Source organism: Vigna radiata, chromosome 1 (genome assembly GCF_000741045.1).
Source record: "Vigna radiata var. radiata cultivar VC1973A chromosome 1, Vradiata_ver6, whole genome shotgun sequence".
Classification (NCBI taxonomy): domain Eukaryota; kingdom Viridiplantae; phylum Streptophyta; class Magnoliopsida; order Fabales; family Fabaceae; genus Vigna; species Vigna radiata.
In genome coordinates, this window is record NC_028351.1 from 8379980 (window position 1) to 8397523 (window position 17544).

Here is a 17544-nt window from a genome sequence, read left to right on the forward strand (position 1 = left end):
AAATAACTCGCGAACATTCACGTATAATAATTCTAACTCAATCTTTTGTAAAATAATATTTCATTTATATATTGGATTTTGATATTATATTTAATCAAAATTACGGTTTAATCAACTTAAGATATATAGTTATATTTAAATATAACAAATAATTGAATTTGATCTTGATTTTTAAATTAAATTAGAACCAAATCGTCCTCATAAAAGTATAAATAAAAAAAGTTTAGATCAATGATTATTATTTTCTTTGGGTAGTTCATAATATAATATATATATATATATATATATATATATATATATATATATATATATATATATAATATAAATTTATATTTTGGATGTTCTCATTAGAAAGTCTCTGAAATATACAAAACGAAATCCTAAATTAGAAAGTAAAATTGGAAATGTAAGAAGCCAAACTTTGTTGATTGAGATTTTTATATAATTGTCTATCTGGTAAGATCTCATTTTTAGATGAACAAATGAAAGAGATGATGTTCTCATTCGTCCCTCTGCTGGTTTGAAAAACTTTACATAAAATATAAATTTAGTGAGGGTGATAGCAATTGCTTTTTTATCAAACTAAAATAATTGAGAATATTAAAAAAAATTGCCTAATGAACAAACGATTTTAAGGATTCCAATACAAAAAATGATGTCTCAGAGTTTGCATGGCTTTTCAAGTTGTTTTTCCTCTTACAACCCAAGAGAAATTGATCACTAAACTGCTACTCTTTCAATTTCTTGGGTTGAAATCTGACAGATATGTTCCCTCACTGCTCTAGCTTATCTCATATTCTACTATTCAACCATTGAATTATGTCCCTTGTGATGTCCTCTCGTTCAGGTTCAAAGAGGAGGTCATGTGAGAAACCTTCATACAGTTTGATAGTTTTGTCTGTTGAGGATGCATGTTCATACAGTTTTCGAGAAGCATCAGGATCAGTAACAGAATCAGCAGTGCCATGGAGAACTTGAAATGGAACTCTCAGTTTTCTGAAATTTTGTTGCAAGTACGTTGTAATTCGAAGAATTTCATAGCCAGTACGTATTCTCAGAGATCCAGTACATACTAGAGGGTCTGAATATTTTGCATGCAGAGCTTCTGGATCTCTACAGACCGGTAATCCCTTCTTATACGCTGAATTGCATTGATATGTTGGCAGCAAAAATGCAAGTATAGGTGCAAGTGCCTTTCATCAAGAAAACATTGAGATGAAGACTGGTTCTATCCAATCATGTATGTGCAAGCATGCCATGTTTTCTATACAGAAAATATGTTATGCATTGACAGTGTAGAACAATTACATTGTTATCTGATCACAAACCATCATGGCAGTTTGTTGACTTTTACAATAAAAAGTAAACTTTAAGTCTAACTCAATCTGTAGTCGATGTGAGACTTCTAATACATTCAAAATATGAGATGAAGTCTCACATTGAGTTAAAAATGTATACGAAGATGACTAGTATATAAGTAGAATGACCTATAAACTCATTCTCTTAAGAATTTGGTTGGAAGTGTTGTCCTGATCTCATATGTGAACAAGTTCATAACTCATTGGTGTCAAATCTTGTGGTGTCTCCTCTTAGAAATCCTCACACTCAAAAGTCATGTCAATGGAGATTTCTTGTTAGTTGATGATGGTAAACTGTTTTATACTGTCAATGCATGACCATTAAACTGTACAACATATTCTGATGTGAATGAACATGTCAGAATGTATTTATTTATGTATGTATGTATTATGATCAGATAATTTGGATGCAACAAGCAGGGTGTTCTAACCACGAAAATTGGATGAGAAGGCTCCACTCCAACTGCTGGTGAGGTGAATGTAGCACCAACTATGCTTGCTTCAACCTTTGGATCAAGCAGTGCCTACAATATAGCAGTGAAAAGATTAATCAATTTTCTCCTAGAGTATTTAAACAATAGTATGTGAAACTGATTAGTGTAAAAGGGTTTTACATTGATAACCAATGAGAAATTATCATGCATAGTACTTTACTTTCATTGACTTTTACAATAATTATCTTATAAATCGTTTTTAACATGATTTAATATTTGAAGACACTGTGAAAATCACAGAAATTAAGCTCTTTATGCAAGCCCCACCTTCAGAATAATGGCTGCACCTGTTGAGTGTCCATAGCAGAAACATGGAAGCCCATGATTTTCATTGAGAATCTTCTCAACAAATACTTTCTGTTCATAAAAATGGTGTATATCAGAACTTAATTTATTCAAACTCAATGCATACACCACAGCCTATTTTATTTAGGCAAATCCTACAAAATACTTATAGTTTCTACAACATACCATATCAGAAACAGCATCATCAAGAGAATGGACATATGCATGTAGCCCATCACTTCCACCATGTCCTACACAAGTGTAAGGATTAACAGAAAAAAAATCAGGTTTTGAGCTGATACTAGAAATGAAAGAGACATATGAGTAGAACACAATCTACTAGATTATAAAATAAAGAATTCAAGTTTTCATGATATATCAATAGGAAACTTAACTCAGTGAAAAACTGAACAAGTAAAAGATTTAAGCAAGTAATTAGTCTTAATTTATAGTCAGATCCTAATCTAATTCAATTCCTAGAGGTAAAAAGAACTGCAGTTGATAATATAAGATGTGATGCACAATCAATGGCATGTGCTAGTGTCCTTCCAACCAAGAGAAAAACATACAGCACATGCTTATGAAAATGACCACAAGAACCTCAAATGAACAACCAAAATCTGAATAAAAGAAAATTAAGGGAGAAAAACACCTATCCATGGAAGAATTCAGTGATTTAATTTCAGACTCTAACTTAATGTTTGAGCTATTACATTCTTAAACAAGCCAGGCACAACACGCACAGATAATAAGCTTACTCATAAACAGGAGCTTCACATGTTACTTTATCGCACAAATATGCATCCAAATAACACAGCCCTGCAACATCCAAACATACATGCATGTTGAAGAAGAATGGTGACAACTAAAGTATTAAACAAAAAGAAGACATGTTGAAGACATGTCTTCTATAATCCAATGGTATAATATAAATATAAAGAATGACATAAATTTGTTACAAGAAATTTTCTTCACAGTTTCAGTACAGCAAGAACTGAATTGTTTTTGTAGAAACTGCAGAAATCGGTGAATCCTCCTTATACCAAAGAATGTAAAATAATAATGTATAAGACGAAACAGAATATAAAGTCTGTCAAAACATTTGTTCCATCATCCTTATGCCAGTTATACACAGACGACAACATGGATTACTATCAATTCCTCCACATTTCATGCATGCTCATAAATTAGAATTAGTTTCATGCTTACCACTCCAATCCATTCCATAAACTTTGTAACCATTAGCATTCAGCTGCTTTGCAAAATCACTATATCTGCTACTGTCAGAGAACAATGGGAATGGCTTCAGGAAAACAAAGAAGTAATGTAAAATCTGAAAGGCTTCAAAACTAGAAATAAATATCTCACTCTCTCTTTTTTGTTTCCTTTCTATCTCTCTCCTTCTTCCACCCAACTCACCCCATAAGGCGGTGTCAGAAAGAACATTATTACCCTTACATAATGAATAACTAACCTGTGTTCATTTAGACCATGCAGAAGAAGAACTATTCCCCTGCACAAAGTAGGTATAACCTATTTTAGATGTCCAATTTCTGTCAGAAAGGGGTGTGGGGAATAATCTGAAGGAATAAATGCATAAGCTTTCCTTAAAAACAGAAAACAAAAACGTTTGTAGTAGAAACTGTGCATGTTATGGTAAACTTGAGTACCTTGTTTTCAGGAAATGAAATTTTAACAATGCTCCAGATGCAAAATCAACATTATGGTTATGATTATGAGGCTATCATTTAGATTAACAAGTATATCAAATAATTATCTGTAATCCTAATGAACTTTTAAACTTTTCTTGATGCAATGAGTATTAAAATCTCTTGATATCTACCTTATCTTGTGATAAATTGGTGTCCAACATTGCGTGAAAATGGTGTCACCCCTTTTGGTTCCCAAAATCCAATACTCCCTCACACACCTTTGATCATCATCCTCCACCACCCTCCTTATGGCCAATTCCCTCCTTGCCACCACCACACCAACACCACTTTTCCTTGACATAATCTTTGCCGGTATGCGCACAATTGTGCCTTTCCGGTGGTGGCATTCCTCCTTGCTGCTAGACTTCTCGGCCGGAGACACCCTCCTCGACCCTCTGAATGGCAGCAGCAGCAGCATAGCAGCCGCACATATCAACGTCAACAAGCTCTTCAATGCTTTGAGAGATAACAAGGCGCTTTCCTTCAAAATGAAAGCCTCTCTCGCCATTTTGTTCCAAATCCACGCACACTTTTGCTGTTAATGACTCCTCTATCTTCTCACGTTGTTTTTTTTTTCTTCTTTTCTCGTGGAAAATGTTGAAAAAAATGAAAGAAGAAAGAAGAAGATGAAGAAAAAAAAAAGAGAAATGAAGGGGAGATTTTGCTTGTTGTTATGAGAACATTCAGAAATATTGCAGATGATAAAAATAGCACTTATAAAACGGGATGATCAACAGGATGGCCATGATGATATGGCATATATATATATATATATATATATATATATATATATATATATATATATATATATATATATATATATAACGATGATGAACAATGCAATAACAAATACATGCAACGTAGATATATATTTCTACAGTAACAAAATGTTATGTGTGGAAGCTTATTAACTTGTATAACTATTTTAAAAATCATAAAAAAATATTCTATCTAAAGTGGTTGATAATTGTATATTAATCACAGTTTATGTTTACAACACATGTCTATAAACAGAAAGTTAATAGTACATTCCATCCATTTTCAGAGTATGAGTAAAAAAGGATAGAAGAGATTGAGGTTGAAGCACTACACGTGTGTTTCAGAAAATTTTAAGGTTAGATTAAGTTGAAGCAGTCAAGAAAATGACATGACGTACTAACAAACTTTCCTTAAAATTGAGGAGCCAATGGATTGTTACTAACGGATTAGCTGTAGTCATCGCTGATGAATATATCTTAGATATTTATTATAGGATAAATGATAAGAACATGTGATGAATAAACTATGTCATTGGATGTTTGATTTTCAAATAACAAACAGCAAAAATTGTTTTTTATGACAGATAAAAATAGATGTTTGACGAATTATAGTTCTCACAATAATAATAAGTTTGATCTTTTATAACGAATCATAGTTCTAAGAATCATAATAAGTCTAATCTTTTATAACATAAAAAAATACATGATAATAATATCGGCATATAAAAAGATAAAATTCCTTACACTAGATGTAAGTCTAAATAACTCACCAACTTTCAATGGACAATTTTGCCAAATCTAATGATTCATATCAGTACATTTGAAAAAATGTGTGGAGAAAAAGTTTTAAGGTAAAATGAAAACCATGCAACAAGAAAGAAAACACCACCTTGCTGCTCACTTAAGTAAAATGAACTGAACTATTAGATTTCATAAAACTAACGATTAAGATTTGATCTAAGTCTTTATATTTGCATATACTTTTAATGGATGGAAACTCTCTCACACACACAGATATACATATATTATCAAGGAAAATCACTACTAAAAAGGGTTGAGAAAGTCAAATAAACAATTTCAAAATACTTGAATGCACAAAGGAACTTTTTGACCAAAAAAAAAACCATGACTCAAGATAAATCAATATGTTTCATCCCATTATTCCAATTGCTTAGGTTCTCTCAACATTAGGTATTTTTTTTTTCTCCATTGGAATTATTCAACACACCCACAACCAGATTTTGGAGACAAATTGGAATCACTAAGATTTGAGTCATCATGACCATAACTTCGAACAAATGAGAAAATTATTCATTAATTTGTTATGAGACCAATCCATAGGAGTACTGTAAATCGATATAATTACAATAATTTAACCAAGGAAAAGGCTGTTCATGCAAATGATCTGCTATAAACCAAACTCTAATGAAAAATCCACCGTAACACAACGTAAAACTGAGCATCATCACTTGATACACTTGATTGCTGCTGCGCCAAAACTGCAACTGAATTTATCTGATAGTGATTTTGTCGGACAACTCATTGCAGAAGCACTTCTCATATTGTTGACAGTACTAGTTCCAAGGGACATCTAACAATAACAAATAATGGCACCTGTGGCGTCCAAGAAAGGTTTCAAATATGGATGTTACCGGAGTTTGGTTTCAGGACCTAGCTATTGAATAATAATGTTCCAGTATAACTGCAACTTTTGACTTCATTGATCCCTCCAAAAACAAAAGAACCGTGAAGTTCAGTAGCTTCTAACCTGTAACATTACCTGAAAGTCTCAACTTTCTTTATCTGATGGATTGAGGAACTTTGCTGTTGTAACTAAAATCCTAACCATCTTGCATTTTTTTCATTTTCTTTTTCAAGGCCTTGTCAAAGTTGCTGCTTGACAGAGAAAGAACCTGGTTCAGCAGTAACTTTACCCCAGATTTCTTCATGATTGCAAATCTAGGTTTAATCCTTTTCTCTAAACTGTATCCAAAATACTGAGGAAACTTAACCAGCTCAGAGTTTGGGTATCCTGTGGTCAAAAAGAAATCCCATTTTGGAATCAAATTTTCAGTCAAGCTGAAAGTATACAAGGCTCCATATCTTGAAATCATGGTCCCAATTTCTTCCAAAGTATATCCCCTCTCCAAGAAAAATGCTGTTATAGGTTTCAGGTTGGCCTCAATGCTAAGTCCAAAATTCTGTGGGCATCTGAATAGAAGAATGCCAACATCAGCCCCCAAAGATCGGAAGTACTTTGCCGTAGGTCTGAGATTGTCCTCTACACTATAACTAACGATATGGGGGCAACGAGTTAAAATCTTACCTATATTCTCTTCAGATAGGCCCAATTCAAGAAGGAAATCTATGCTTTCCATCACTTTCTGCCTGCTATAAGTTAGCAGGGCTGGGAAGCGATGGATCACCTTTGGCCATTGCTTCTTGTCAATACCCAATGACTCTAAGAACTTCATGGTGGGTTTAAGATTTTCAGATAGACTGAAACCACATAACTGAGGCCTTTTACTGAGGATAATGGGAATGTGCTCTCTTGGAACCCCAAGTTCAAGAAAAAACTCAACCACTGGCTTAACTTTACCCTCCAAGCTATAGTAGGCAAAAGCTGGGAATCGATGTGTGATACTCCGAATCTGCTCAATATCCATACCAAGTTCCATGAGATAGACAATATGAGGGCGCAGATTGCCACCATCTGGGTCTGTCTCACTCACTAGTGACACAGCTTTAAGCTTCTTAGAGTCTAACACGGGACTGGAAGGAGGTACTGGCACTGCAGATTTGTCCTTAACAGGTGGATTTGGATAGTTTTCCACGACATCCACTAGAATGTCACCATGCTCTTCAAACAGAGATTCAAGATAAGGGATAAGAGCATCCCTGATCTCCAGAGTTGTAAGCTCTCTTCCTGTTTGTGACAATAAAACAGTGATTACCAGTATTCAACACAGAAGAAAATTATTAAATGAAATAGAGTAATTGTTGTGACAGAACCTGCAAGATACCAAGATCTGTGTTTAGAGTGAAGCTTTGAGACAAGGTGATCAATAAAAAGATCTGACTTGTTGATGGTTCTAGCAGCAACCGCATTGCTCAAACCTTGCTTCTTCAAGAACAAGGCCAATACAGCCTTGGCTTCTTCCTTTTCTGCTACTAACAGAGTGGGAGACACCACTTTTAAATTCAATGACCCATCTATGCCTGAAGAAAGAGCACCGCCATGAATGGTCTATGCTTGTTAGAATGTTACATAAACCTTGTGCCAATTTCAACATCTAAAAGTAAAACATAAAAAAGAAAATTCTAACCTGATTTTGCCTGGCAAATGAAGACCTTTGCAGGAAAAGAAAGTTGAGTCCTGATGTAAAATATTCATAAGTGAAAAAAAGTTCATGTAATTTCATAAAGAGGAAAAAAAAACATATACAAGAGAATTAAAATCCTTGAGTGCATTTACTAATAGAGAGTAAGATATAAAAAAAAAGAAAAGAAAAGCAAGAATATATTGGGGTGCCAGCCAAGACTATTTATGGTGAGTTTGAGTAAACAACTTAATTAAGCACCTACTGCATAAGTTCTTAGTATATAGTTTTTACGTTTAAGCTGTTTTTATAATCAAATAAAGAATAGGATTTGAGTGTTTTCATATAGTTATGAGTTGTTTTCCTAAGTTACACTAGAGAACTTACCGAAAAAAGCATATGGACATCTCATAAGCTATTCTAAGTTCTCTTAAACACATGCAGAGATTACCTCATAAGATAAGTCATCTACAATATAAAAACACTCTTTGGACCTAAGGGCTAATAAAAATGACTCTACATTTGACTTATTTTGAGAAGATTTCACAGGAAAATTGTTATCATAAGTTCTTATTAAAATAGTTTTAAATCCTCTTATATCGTCCTCTTCCTGATTATCAAAAGTATATAATGTTTTTCAGAGCAAATTACATTGATACTACTGCCTTTTTCTTTTAAAAAATTCACAAGACACCCGTAATTTTTTTTTTCTCCCACAGTGAGCCCCTTAACTGTTTCAAATATATTACCCTAACACTCTCTGATACTCATGAAACACATTCCATCTTGCATCCATGTAAGAAGTATACTCAAAATTTAAAAACGGGAGGACTACATAGTGAATTTTGAAAAAAAAAAAACATACATATCGATATAAAAGTAATCTACTCTATTTTTTAATTTCCTAGGGTAAGAAATCCCTTTTTATTTCATTTAACACTTCCCTGCACAGTATGAGGAATATTTGAAAGAGGAATTGTAAGAGAAGGTATAACATTACTCTTCATTTTAGCTTAAGTAACCAACCTAGTGAATAAACTCTTACAAAAAATTATTAAATATGTATTCAGAATTCTTATGTTGGCTTATGGCAAAAGTTTTCCATAGACCCAGATACCCCATCTTCTACTATTCAACATACACAAACGCAAACACACTCCCACAAACTCATTCCCCTGGATTTCCTCTCCTCCCTCTTGATCCTCTATTGGGGCTTTGGCAGAAAAAGAAACAAATTGGCACTGGGCATGCAAGAAAATTCCTTTATAGTGTGAAGTGCATGAAAAGAGCGAGAAAAAAGCTACCTTGTGGTTGGGTAGGAGAAGAATCTTGCACAATAAAAATGGTGGGGTAGTTGAATTGAGGAGAAAGTCTTCATCTTCTTAGGTCCGAGTTAGTTTCTGTGAAAAAGAAAGGTTTTTTTCATTTTTGTATCACTGCGAGGACTACAGACAATGGACAGAATCATGGGAGATAAGGTACTATGGATGTTGCAAACAAGATTAAGTTCAAATATCTTTTGGTTTTAATTTTGTATTTAGTAAAAAAAAATGGTTGTTTTATGCTTTACAAATTTTATTTTATTTAATTACGTTTTATAAGGAAATCAATTTTTTTTATTGGTTTGAAACTTATAAATTCAATGGTATAGGAAATTTGGTTATTACTAAAATTTATAATGTTATCTAGATACATACAAGATAAAATTAAATATAAAATAAATTACACTTCAATGAAATTTTTCATTAAATATACATTTTATTTATTATTGTGTAAAATGTATTTCTCATTTCAATTTTAAGAAAATTTAAATATACAGCTTATTGTATTAAATGTAATGTAAGTTTTTTATTTTAGTAGATTTTAGAATTTTAAACAATAATTAAATACTTTTTTATTTTTTTTTAATATTATATTTCGGTTTCTAAATTAGATATATATCTATTTTGTTTTTGTAATGTAACATATTATCCTCATTAGTTAAGGTATTTATGATGTGATAAATAGAGTTTTATAATAAATATAATATTAGCATTTACATGCTATTTGTCGTGAAATATGTTTTATTTAATTTTTATAAAATATATAGACAAAATAAATATATATTTAATTTATAAATAAAATAATTTTTAAAGATAGGTTAAGTAACAAAAAATATTTAATCATTCAAATAATCACAAAACCCAAAATATTTTATTTTGTAGTGCCATGTATTAATTCTATTCTTTTTAATCTTTACTGCTTTTTTATGGAATTTAGGTGTCCAATATCTCCTTCTTTTGTTACTTTTTAATTTTCTTCTCCACACTCTTATATTTTATATGAATGCATTTTTAAAGAGTTTTTTTTTTTTATTTGTAACCATGAGATATTATTAAATAGGAAAATCAACCAGTTATGATATGAAGAAAGCAATTGTGAATTAAAACTCACTCTTCTTTGTTGTCAAATAAATATAAAATAATCAATTTATTTGTATTTTTTTAAAAAATAAATTTTAAATTTAACTCAATCATTAAAAAATGATTTGTAAGGTGATGCTTATATTTATTTATATATTTTAAATTAATTCTCTAATCAATGTAAAATATATTTTTAACATTATTTATATATGATTTAATTATCTAAACTCCATTTAATGGTAACAAAATTATGTAATACGCATCGGGTCTTGGATTCAAGTAATACAATCCATTTGGGCCGATTTCGCGTTTGTGAGTCCATTTTGAACATGGGTTTTTTCTTTCTACACCTCCATTATTACTAAAGGTACACTTCTATTAATTGAAATAATAAAAGATTAAAAATACCCTCTTTCACTTAACCGTGTCACCTTTTCTGCGGCTACAATCACTATTTCTAGACTTCCATTCTTTATTGCATTCTTTGAGATGAAGAAGAAGAGAAAGAGAGCTTATTCAAGAAAGCACGTTCCATAAGTGATTATTTATGCTTTAGAAAGGTTGTTCTTGAGATTATATTTTAAATAGTTCGTTTTAAGATATTTTGTATGTTATGGAGAATTTGTTCAGAAAGTATTATATATGTTAAAAAAATTCTAAAAAATTTGTTTTGAAATACATTTCATTTGTCCTAGAAAACTTATTTCGAAAATTCTGTTCCAAAAGTCATGTTTCAGAAATTTTAGAAAGGCTGTTTTGAGAAAAATTCAGAATAAATAATCCATAATTCACTTATACAAAAAAATGATCATGGTTAACTTTGTGTCTTTAAAATTAATAATTGTAGATATTAAAATATTGTCTATTTCTTTTATTAAGTTAAATAATATTGCAAAAAATTATCGAAAAAAAAAATCAATAAGGTTTCAAATTCATATTTTAACTATTTTTTATAAAATTTTTAGATGTTTAACACTTTACTATTTTATAGTTGATATACTGGATCCTTTTTTTTTTATATATTTTCGTAGCTTTCTTTATTAAGTTAAGTTTTTCTACACTTAACTATATTTTAATTTTTAGCAATATAGATAAATAATTAAAAAAAACAACGTTAAAATCATTTATTATTTACTTAATTTTTAATTTTTATGTGTAACCTTTATTTTTAAGGTATAAAATAAATTATAATTATAACAGTAAGAGTAATAAAAATGTTTGTCCTTTAAATAAAATAAAACTAGAATTCATTTAATCTCAAATTTACTATAATCTTTTGTTAAATTAAATGTTTATTATTTTTCTTACCCCAATTTATATAAGCAACTTTTTCACGTGCATGAATGCAGCTCATAATTGTTTTGAAAGTGATGACAGCACACTGAAGATTGAAGATCGGACTTCTTTTCGATGCATTTTTTACAATATATTTTTTCATCACATAACAAAATATAAATATAATATTTTTGTTAAGGAATCGATGAAAGGAAGAAGACTTCGAAAAGTCAAGTGGTTTACTGAGTCAAAAGAAGCCAAAATAGACGCATTTATTATAAGGGTAATGATAGGTTATATAAGAATCTAGGACAACATTGTTTATATATTATATGTATTACTTTCTTAATTAAATTTAAAATATAAAAGTATAATGATAAATAAATAATGAATTAAAATACAGTAAAAATATACATATAAATAATTTTTTATTATAATTAAAAAATATCTTTTCACGTATATAAATTTTTATATTTATTTAATTTTTTTATCTTTTTTAAATAAAAAACTTATTTTTGTATATTATATAGTAGTTTAAAAACAAATTTTAAATCTAACTCAATCTCTTAAAATTAATATTATTATTCTTATAATTGATAAAGGGATTGCTTTTTCAGCTGAAGACAAGAAGTGGAGACAACAATAAGTTACTTTAGTAGAAGAAAGTGGTTGGGTAGGACATGTTGAAGAAAGATGAAATTAATGTTTTCTAATTGTGGTGGACTGAGAAGAAGAGTTCTAGATAATAATTTAACCTCATTGCTGTTATCTTCTCATTTTTTCTCTATTTTTCCAACTTCTTTTCTGAGAGTTTCTCACAGAAATCAAGATGGCTACTTTGACTGTGCCCCCAGTTCCTCCTTCTCCTAGAGATGATGCACTGCAACTTTACCGTGCTTTTAAGGGTACCCTTTTCCTCTTCAATTTTCAATTCTTCTTATGCTTCTAAATACACCTTAAAAGTCTCACCTTTAATTAATTACCTAGTTTTCTGTTTGAAACTTCCCTTGGGGAACATCCTATTTCTGGAAATTCATGCATGTCAGTGTGAATTTTAACGTAATATTATCCAAGTATTAACCTTTTTGCATGTTTGGTTTTAATTTTGAAGTTTGGAAACAAGCCCTGATTGCCAATGTTGTTGTTGTTTTTTTTTTTTTTTTTTTTTTTTGCATGTAAATGTACCTTGTGAAGAAGAGTCTTGACTCTTGAATGTTTCTTTCTTATATTGTTCTGAACTTTCTCAACCCTAATTTGAACATTTTTTTCTATTATTCAGACCTGTGATTTCTTTCTAATTGTGCTGTTTTCACAGGATTGGGTTGTGATACCAGTGCTGTTATCAATCTTCTTGCTCATCGTGATGCTACACAGCGTGCCTACATCCAACAAGAGTACAAAACAATCTATTCTGAGGAACTTTCCAAACGTTTAGCTTCTGAGCTTAGTGGAAAGTTAGAGGTATACTAATCATTAAAATACAGTAACATGTTTAGTGGAAAATTTCCATAAACTTATGTTAGAAAATTAACAAGAAAAAGTTATTTCTTTTTTTGCTTAAAAGTGCTTATGGAGAGGGTGATATTTTAAAGCTAAAACTATAGTAATTTGGAAAAAGCTGGTACTACTGCTAACAAAGAACAAAAGTATATTCTTTATGCACAAGTGTCATTTATGTCAAGAATCAAAGTTTAAGTCTAAATCAGACATTAAATAAATAAGAATATTGAAGGAAGATGATCTATAAACCTATTGTCTTAAGACTTTAGATTAAAAGTAGTGTTAATATGTTATGTGAATTTGGCTCGAGTCCCATTGTTGTTATGAACTGATGAAACCAAACAGAACCGATGAAAGAGCAGAAATGTGTTTTAGACAAAAATAGACATATAGATAGATTATTCATATTCTAGAAACATAGTTGTATAGAAAACTAAATCATAATAGAGGATGAAATGTTTCCCAACATTTCTGGTTGGTCTTATATGTTCTTTTTTTTGTCTGTTTATCAGAGTGCAGTTCTGCTGTGGTTGAAGGACCCTGCAGGACGTGATGCATCAATCATTAGGAAGTCTCTGGTAGAGATCCGAAGCCTTGAAGGTGCTACTGAGGTTATATGTTCACGCACTCCTTCTCAGCTGCAGTATTTAAAACAGGTCTACCATTCATTGTTTGGTGTTTATCTTGAGCATGATATCCAAGCAAACACCAGCCCCGGCAGTGATCATCAAAAGGTGAGATTTCTATTGCTAACATTCATGAAACCAACCCAAGATGTTGTTCTCTAGGATATGCCTTGATAAACTAATTAATGCGTGAACATTTTTTAAGAGAGAAACTGAAAGAAAATAAAGAAATGATTTTCTTTAGCTAAGATAAGTTTGGAAATGTTACAGATAGAAAATTTCTCCAAATTAGTTTGCTTTCATGTTTTAATCCATGAGTTCCTTTCAAGTAATTAGAAGAGTGGAACTGCTGCTATTGATACCTTTTATGTATGAATCTTGCTTCAGCTGTTACTTGCATATATAAGCACGCCTCGTCCTGAAGGCCCTGAAGTTAACAGAGAAATTGCTCAGAAGGATGCAAAAGTTCTTTACAAAGCAGGGGAGAAGAAACTAGGTACCGATGAAAAGACCTTTATCCACATATTCAGTGAACGGAGTGCTGCACATTTGGCTGCTGTCAGTGCTTATTACCATGACATGTATGGTCACTCTCTGAAGAAGGTATCTTCAGAATTTTTAATTTCTTTAATTAAATTTACTCTCTCTTCTGATATTTTTACTGTGTTTGTTCAATCTGAATTTATCAGGCAATAAAGAATGAAACATCTGGACTGTTTGAACTTGCACTTTTGACAATTGTCCAATGTGCCATTCATCCTGGAAAGTACTTTGCTAAGGTATTCAAGTTTTGATGAGTCCTTCTTGCAATGCAATTTCAACAATTTTTTGTTCAATGACTAACGGCAGACACTTATGCTAGGCTTATTGAAAGAATTACTTTGACAAGGATGTTGAAGAAGTATTTCACTGTTTAAAATAAACTGTGCTTGTGTTAGATGGCAGGAAATTATTTTGAAAGGTTTAGGACCTGTTGTACCTGTTTGATTTCCTTCTTACTTTTCTGATTTAAAAGCCTTTTACAGAACAATTTCATAATACTCAGCAGTTAATTTCCATCCTTAATCTGTCAAGTTTTGAAAATTGTTTCCAAAGCAAATGTCTTAAGCCATTAAATAGAAACAACTCAGTAGTTGCATTTTAAAACCTTGTTTGAAAACCTTGCATTTAAAAACCACCCTACACAGTTGTCTGAAAAACCTTGTTTAGCTGCATTTTAAAAACTCATTTTTAGAAAAAAGAAACCAAGCACGCCTTTTGACATTCCAGAGTAAGTTTGTCAAACATATTTTCTCCTGGGCATTTAGAATAAGCAGATTGTATTAGCTAAGTCATTTGGATTCTTGTAACTTTTTGTTGAAAGTCTCATATCAACTATAGAGATAAGATCAATTCATAATATATAAGTGAGTGCAAATCTTACTTTGTAAACCAGTTTTATAAGGTTGAATTAGTATTAAAGTCTACCTTTAAATATGGTATCAGAGTCATGGATTAAAACTATTTATATTCATCATGATGCCTTGTGATTTGCCAAAACCAACATTGATGGAATTGATTCTTCAAAATGAGGGAAGCTTTTAAAATGTGTGACCACCATGCAGGTTTTGCACAAGGCAATGAAAGGTTTAGGGACTGATGATTCCACACTCATAAGAGTGATTGTGACAAGGACAGAGGTTGACATGCAGTATATCAAAGCTGAATATTCAAAGAAACACAAGAAGACTCTGAATGATGCAGTTCACTCAGAAACATCTGGTCACTACAGGGCTTTTCTTCTCTCACTTTTAGGCCCTAACATCTAGCCAACAAGATGTTCAATGATGTTTCATGTGGAATAGACTCACCCTTCTGATGGTTTAAGATTGGTTTGTTGCAGTTTGTGATCCATGTAATGTAACCGATCTCTGCTTGTAAAATAAGGTTGTTGTTATTATTATTGTCATTGCTCTTGTACACTTGTACTGATGTTTTGAGAGTATTAGTTTCAGCCTAATGCATTGATGAAGAACTGTTGTGTATTAAATATGCATAACTATATGTTTTTTTTCTTCTTGTTTTAACTGTCAAATTGAGGTTAGAAAAGCTATTACTTTCCATTCAATCTTACACGTATGATTGACATCAGTTTTAATAGTTTTACTTAAAATTAAGATTTGAGGGTTAACATTAGTTATCAACTATTAATTAATACTATACAACCACTTAATTTCTTATCAAAATGTCATTAGTTCAATTAAATGATCAATTAAACTGCATAACTGTTTGATAAGAAAGAACAAAAGGGAGAAATAAATAAAATACAGGATGATATAAAAGAAATATAGCAGTTGAACAAAAGACTTAATAATGAAAAAAATATAGGATAGGAGTGTGTATTTAAGAAAAATAAACTATTTGAAAAATCTGAAAGCTACAACTTTATTATTTTCTAAACTTGAAATATAATTTATTGTAGAAAATTGAAACCATGATATTTAATATATAGGGCTGTTTGGGGATAGATTCAACTTTCTGGGCCTCTAAACAGGGAAGGAAAAAAAGTTGTCTTTTCCTACCTGCACCCTTTAATTACTACCTTCATCAACTAAAAGTGAAAAGACTAAAATATCCTTAAATTATAATTTAATCTCCAAGTCTAATTCTTCCCCATTGCTCAATCTGTAAAGATTTCATATTGCACAATTTAAAAAGGTATAAGTTATAATTTAAAAGTTTCTTCTCCAAATTTTTTGGAATTGTTCTTTGTAACACCTTATATTAATGAAGGTTTAATAATTATGGGGTTCTGGTAGTAATTAGAGGGGTGCAGAAAGAAAATGTAAAAAAAATCAATTATATATTATAGTTTAGTTTTATCTCTAATTAACATAAATTTTTCCACAAAATTTTACAACGTTTTAATCCTTATTTTTGCGGAGACTATTCATGATAGTTTTCTCACATAGATAATGACATTATGTTAAAGAAATTATCATTATTATTATTATTATGATTAATATTGTGTGGAAAATATTGCACAAATTACTTAAATTTAATCTTGATTTGTGGTTCTAGAATGCACATACCGAAGTCCAACCCTTGCAAGTTTAAATGAAAAATAAAAAATAAAAAAATCAGTGGTTTTAACTTGTGGAAGGAGTTTTTATATACACAAACTCATTCAATTCACCAAGTCTTTTACAACTTTATAATGCATAATTATATATAAATTTTTAAGGAGTTTTTCTTGACTTATGTGAGATTTCTTGTTGTATTAAAACATAAAAAAAAAATAAAAAAATATGGTATTTTTTTTTCATTTTTGACCTAAAAATTTCTGACTTCTTGCTCATTTTTCTCTTTTCCTCTAATACAAGAAACAGGAGGCACGTCATTAAGAATGACAAATGTTTAATAAGAATATAAAAAATTGCATACTTTTAATTTCGGGTTTTTTCATATACAGTGAGTCCATTTTGATAGTAATGCATAACACTTCTAAAGTTACTATATCAAGAAAAAAACAATATGCATATAAATATAATAAAAAAATATTACCTTGTCATCTTTTAATTACTCACGCATATATTTGCTGGTAAAAAAAATACATAACTAATATTTTGTATTATTTCAGAGTTTTGAAATTTAACGTGAATTTTTTTCTTTTATATAAAAACAAACATATGATAATAAGTTTAATAGATTTTTTGGTAATGACTAATAAGTATATTTTAATCCTAATTTAATTTTACAAAAGTAAAATAAGGTTGCATTCATTATTTTAAACTGATTTTATCACTAGACCTCCAACAATAACTATCTATATTAT

General features: G+C 30.5%; 3 protein-coding genes across 3 annotated transcripts; 1 reads left to right on the top strand and 2 right to left on the bottom strand.

Moving 5' to 3' along the window:
* Positions 1-625: 625 nt before the first annotated feature.
* LOC106756766 (monoacylglycerol lipase) lies at positions 626-4606 on the bottom strand. Its single transcript, XM_022777973.1, has 7 exons — positions 3981-4606; positions 3612-3650; positions 3347-3417; positions 2324-2388; positions 2120-2209; positions 1790-1882; positions 626-1193 (listed from the first exon to the last, which is right to left on the bottom strand). The coding sequence occupies exons 1-7, from the start codon at positions 4355-4357 to the stop codon at positions 792-794; spliced, it is 1137 nt and encodes a 378-aa protein (XP_022633694.1). The 5' UTR covers positions 4358-4606; the 3' UTR covers positions 626-791.
* Positions 4607-5896: 1290 nt separating this feature from the next.
* Positions 5897-9433, bottom strand: LOC106752930 (transcription termination factor MTERF5, chloroplastic). Its single transcript, XM_014634991.2, has 4 exons — positions 9232-9433; positions 7934-7983; positions 7620-7826; positions 5897-7533 (listed from the first exon to the last, which is right to left on the bottom strand). Exons 1-4 carry the CDS (start codon positions 9303-9305, stop codon positions 6449-6451), a joined length of 1416 nt encoding a protein of 471 aa, XP_014490477.1. The 5' UTR covers positions 9306-9433; the 3' UTR covers positions 5897-6448.
* Positions 9434-12256: 2823 nt separating this feature from the next.
* LOC106758974 (annexin D5) lies at positions 12257-15783 on the top strand. Its single transcript, XM_014642367.2, has 6 exons — positions 12257-12509; positions 12920-13065; positions 13617-13838; positions 14118-14333; positions 14420-14509; positions 15335-15783. Exons 1-6 carry the CDS (start codon positions 12434-12436, stop codon positions 15536-15538), a joined length of 954 nt encoding a protein of 317 aa, XP_014497853.1. The 5' UTR covers positions 12257-12433; the 3' UTR covers positions 15539-15783.
* Positions 15784-17544: the final 1761 nt, after the last annotated feature.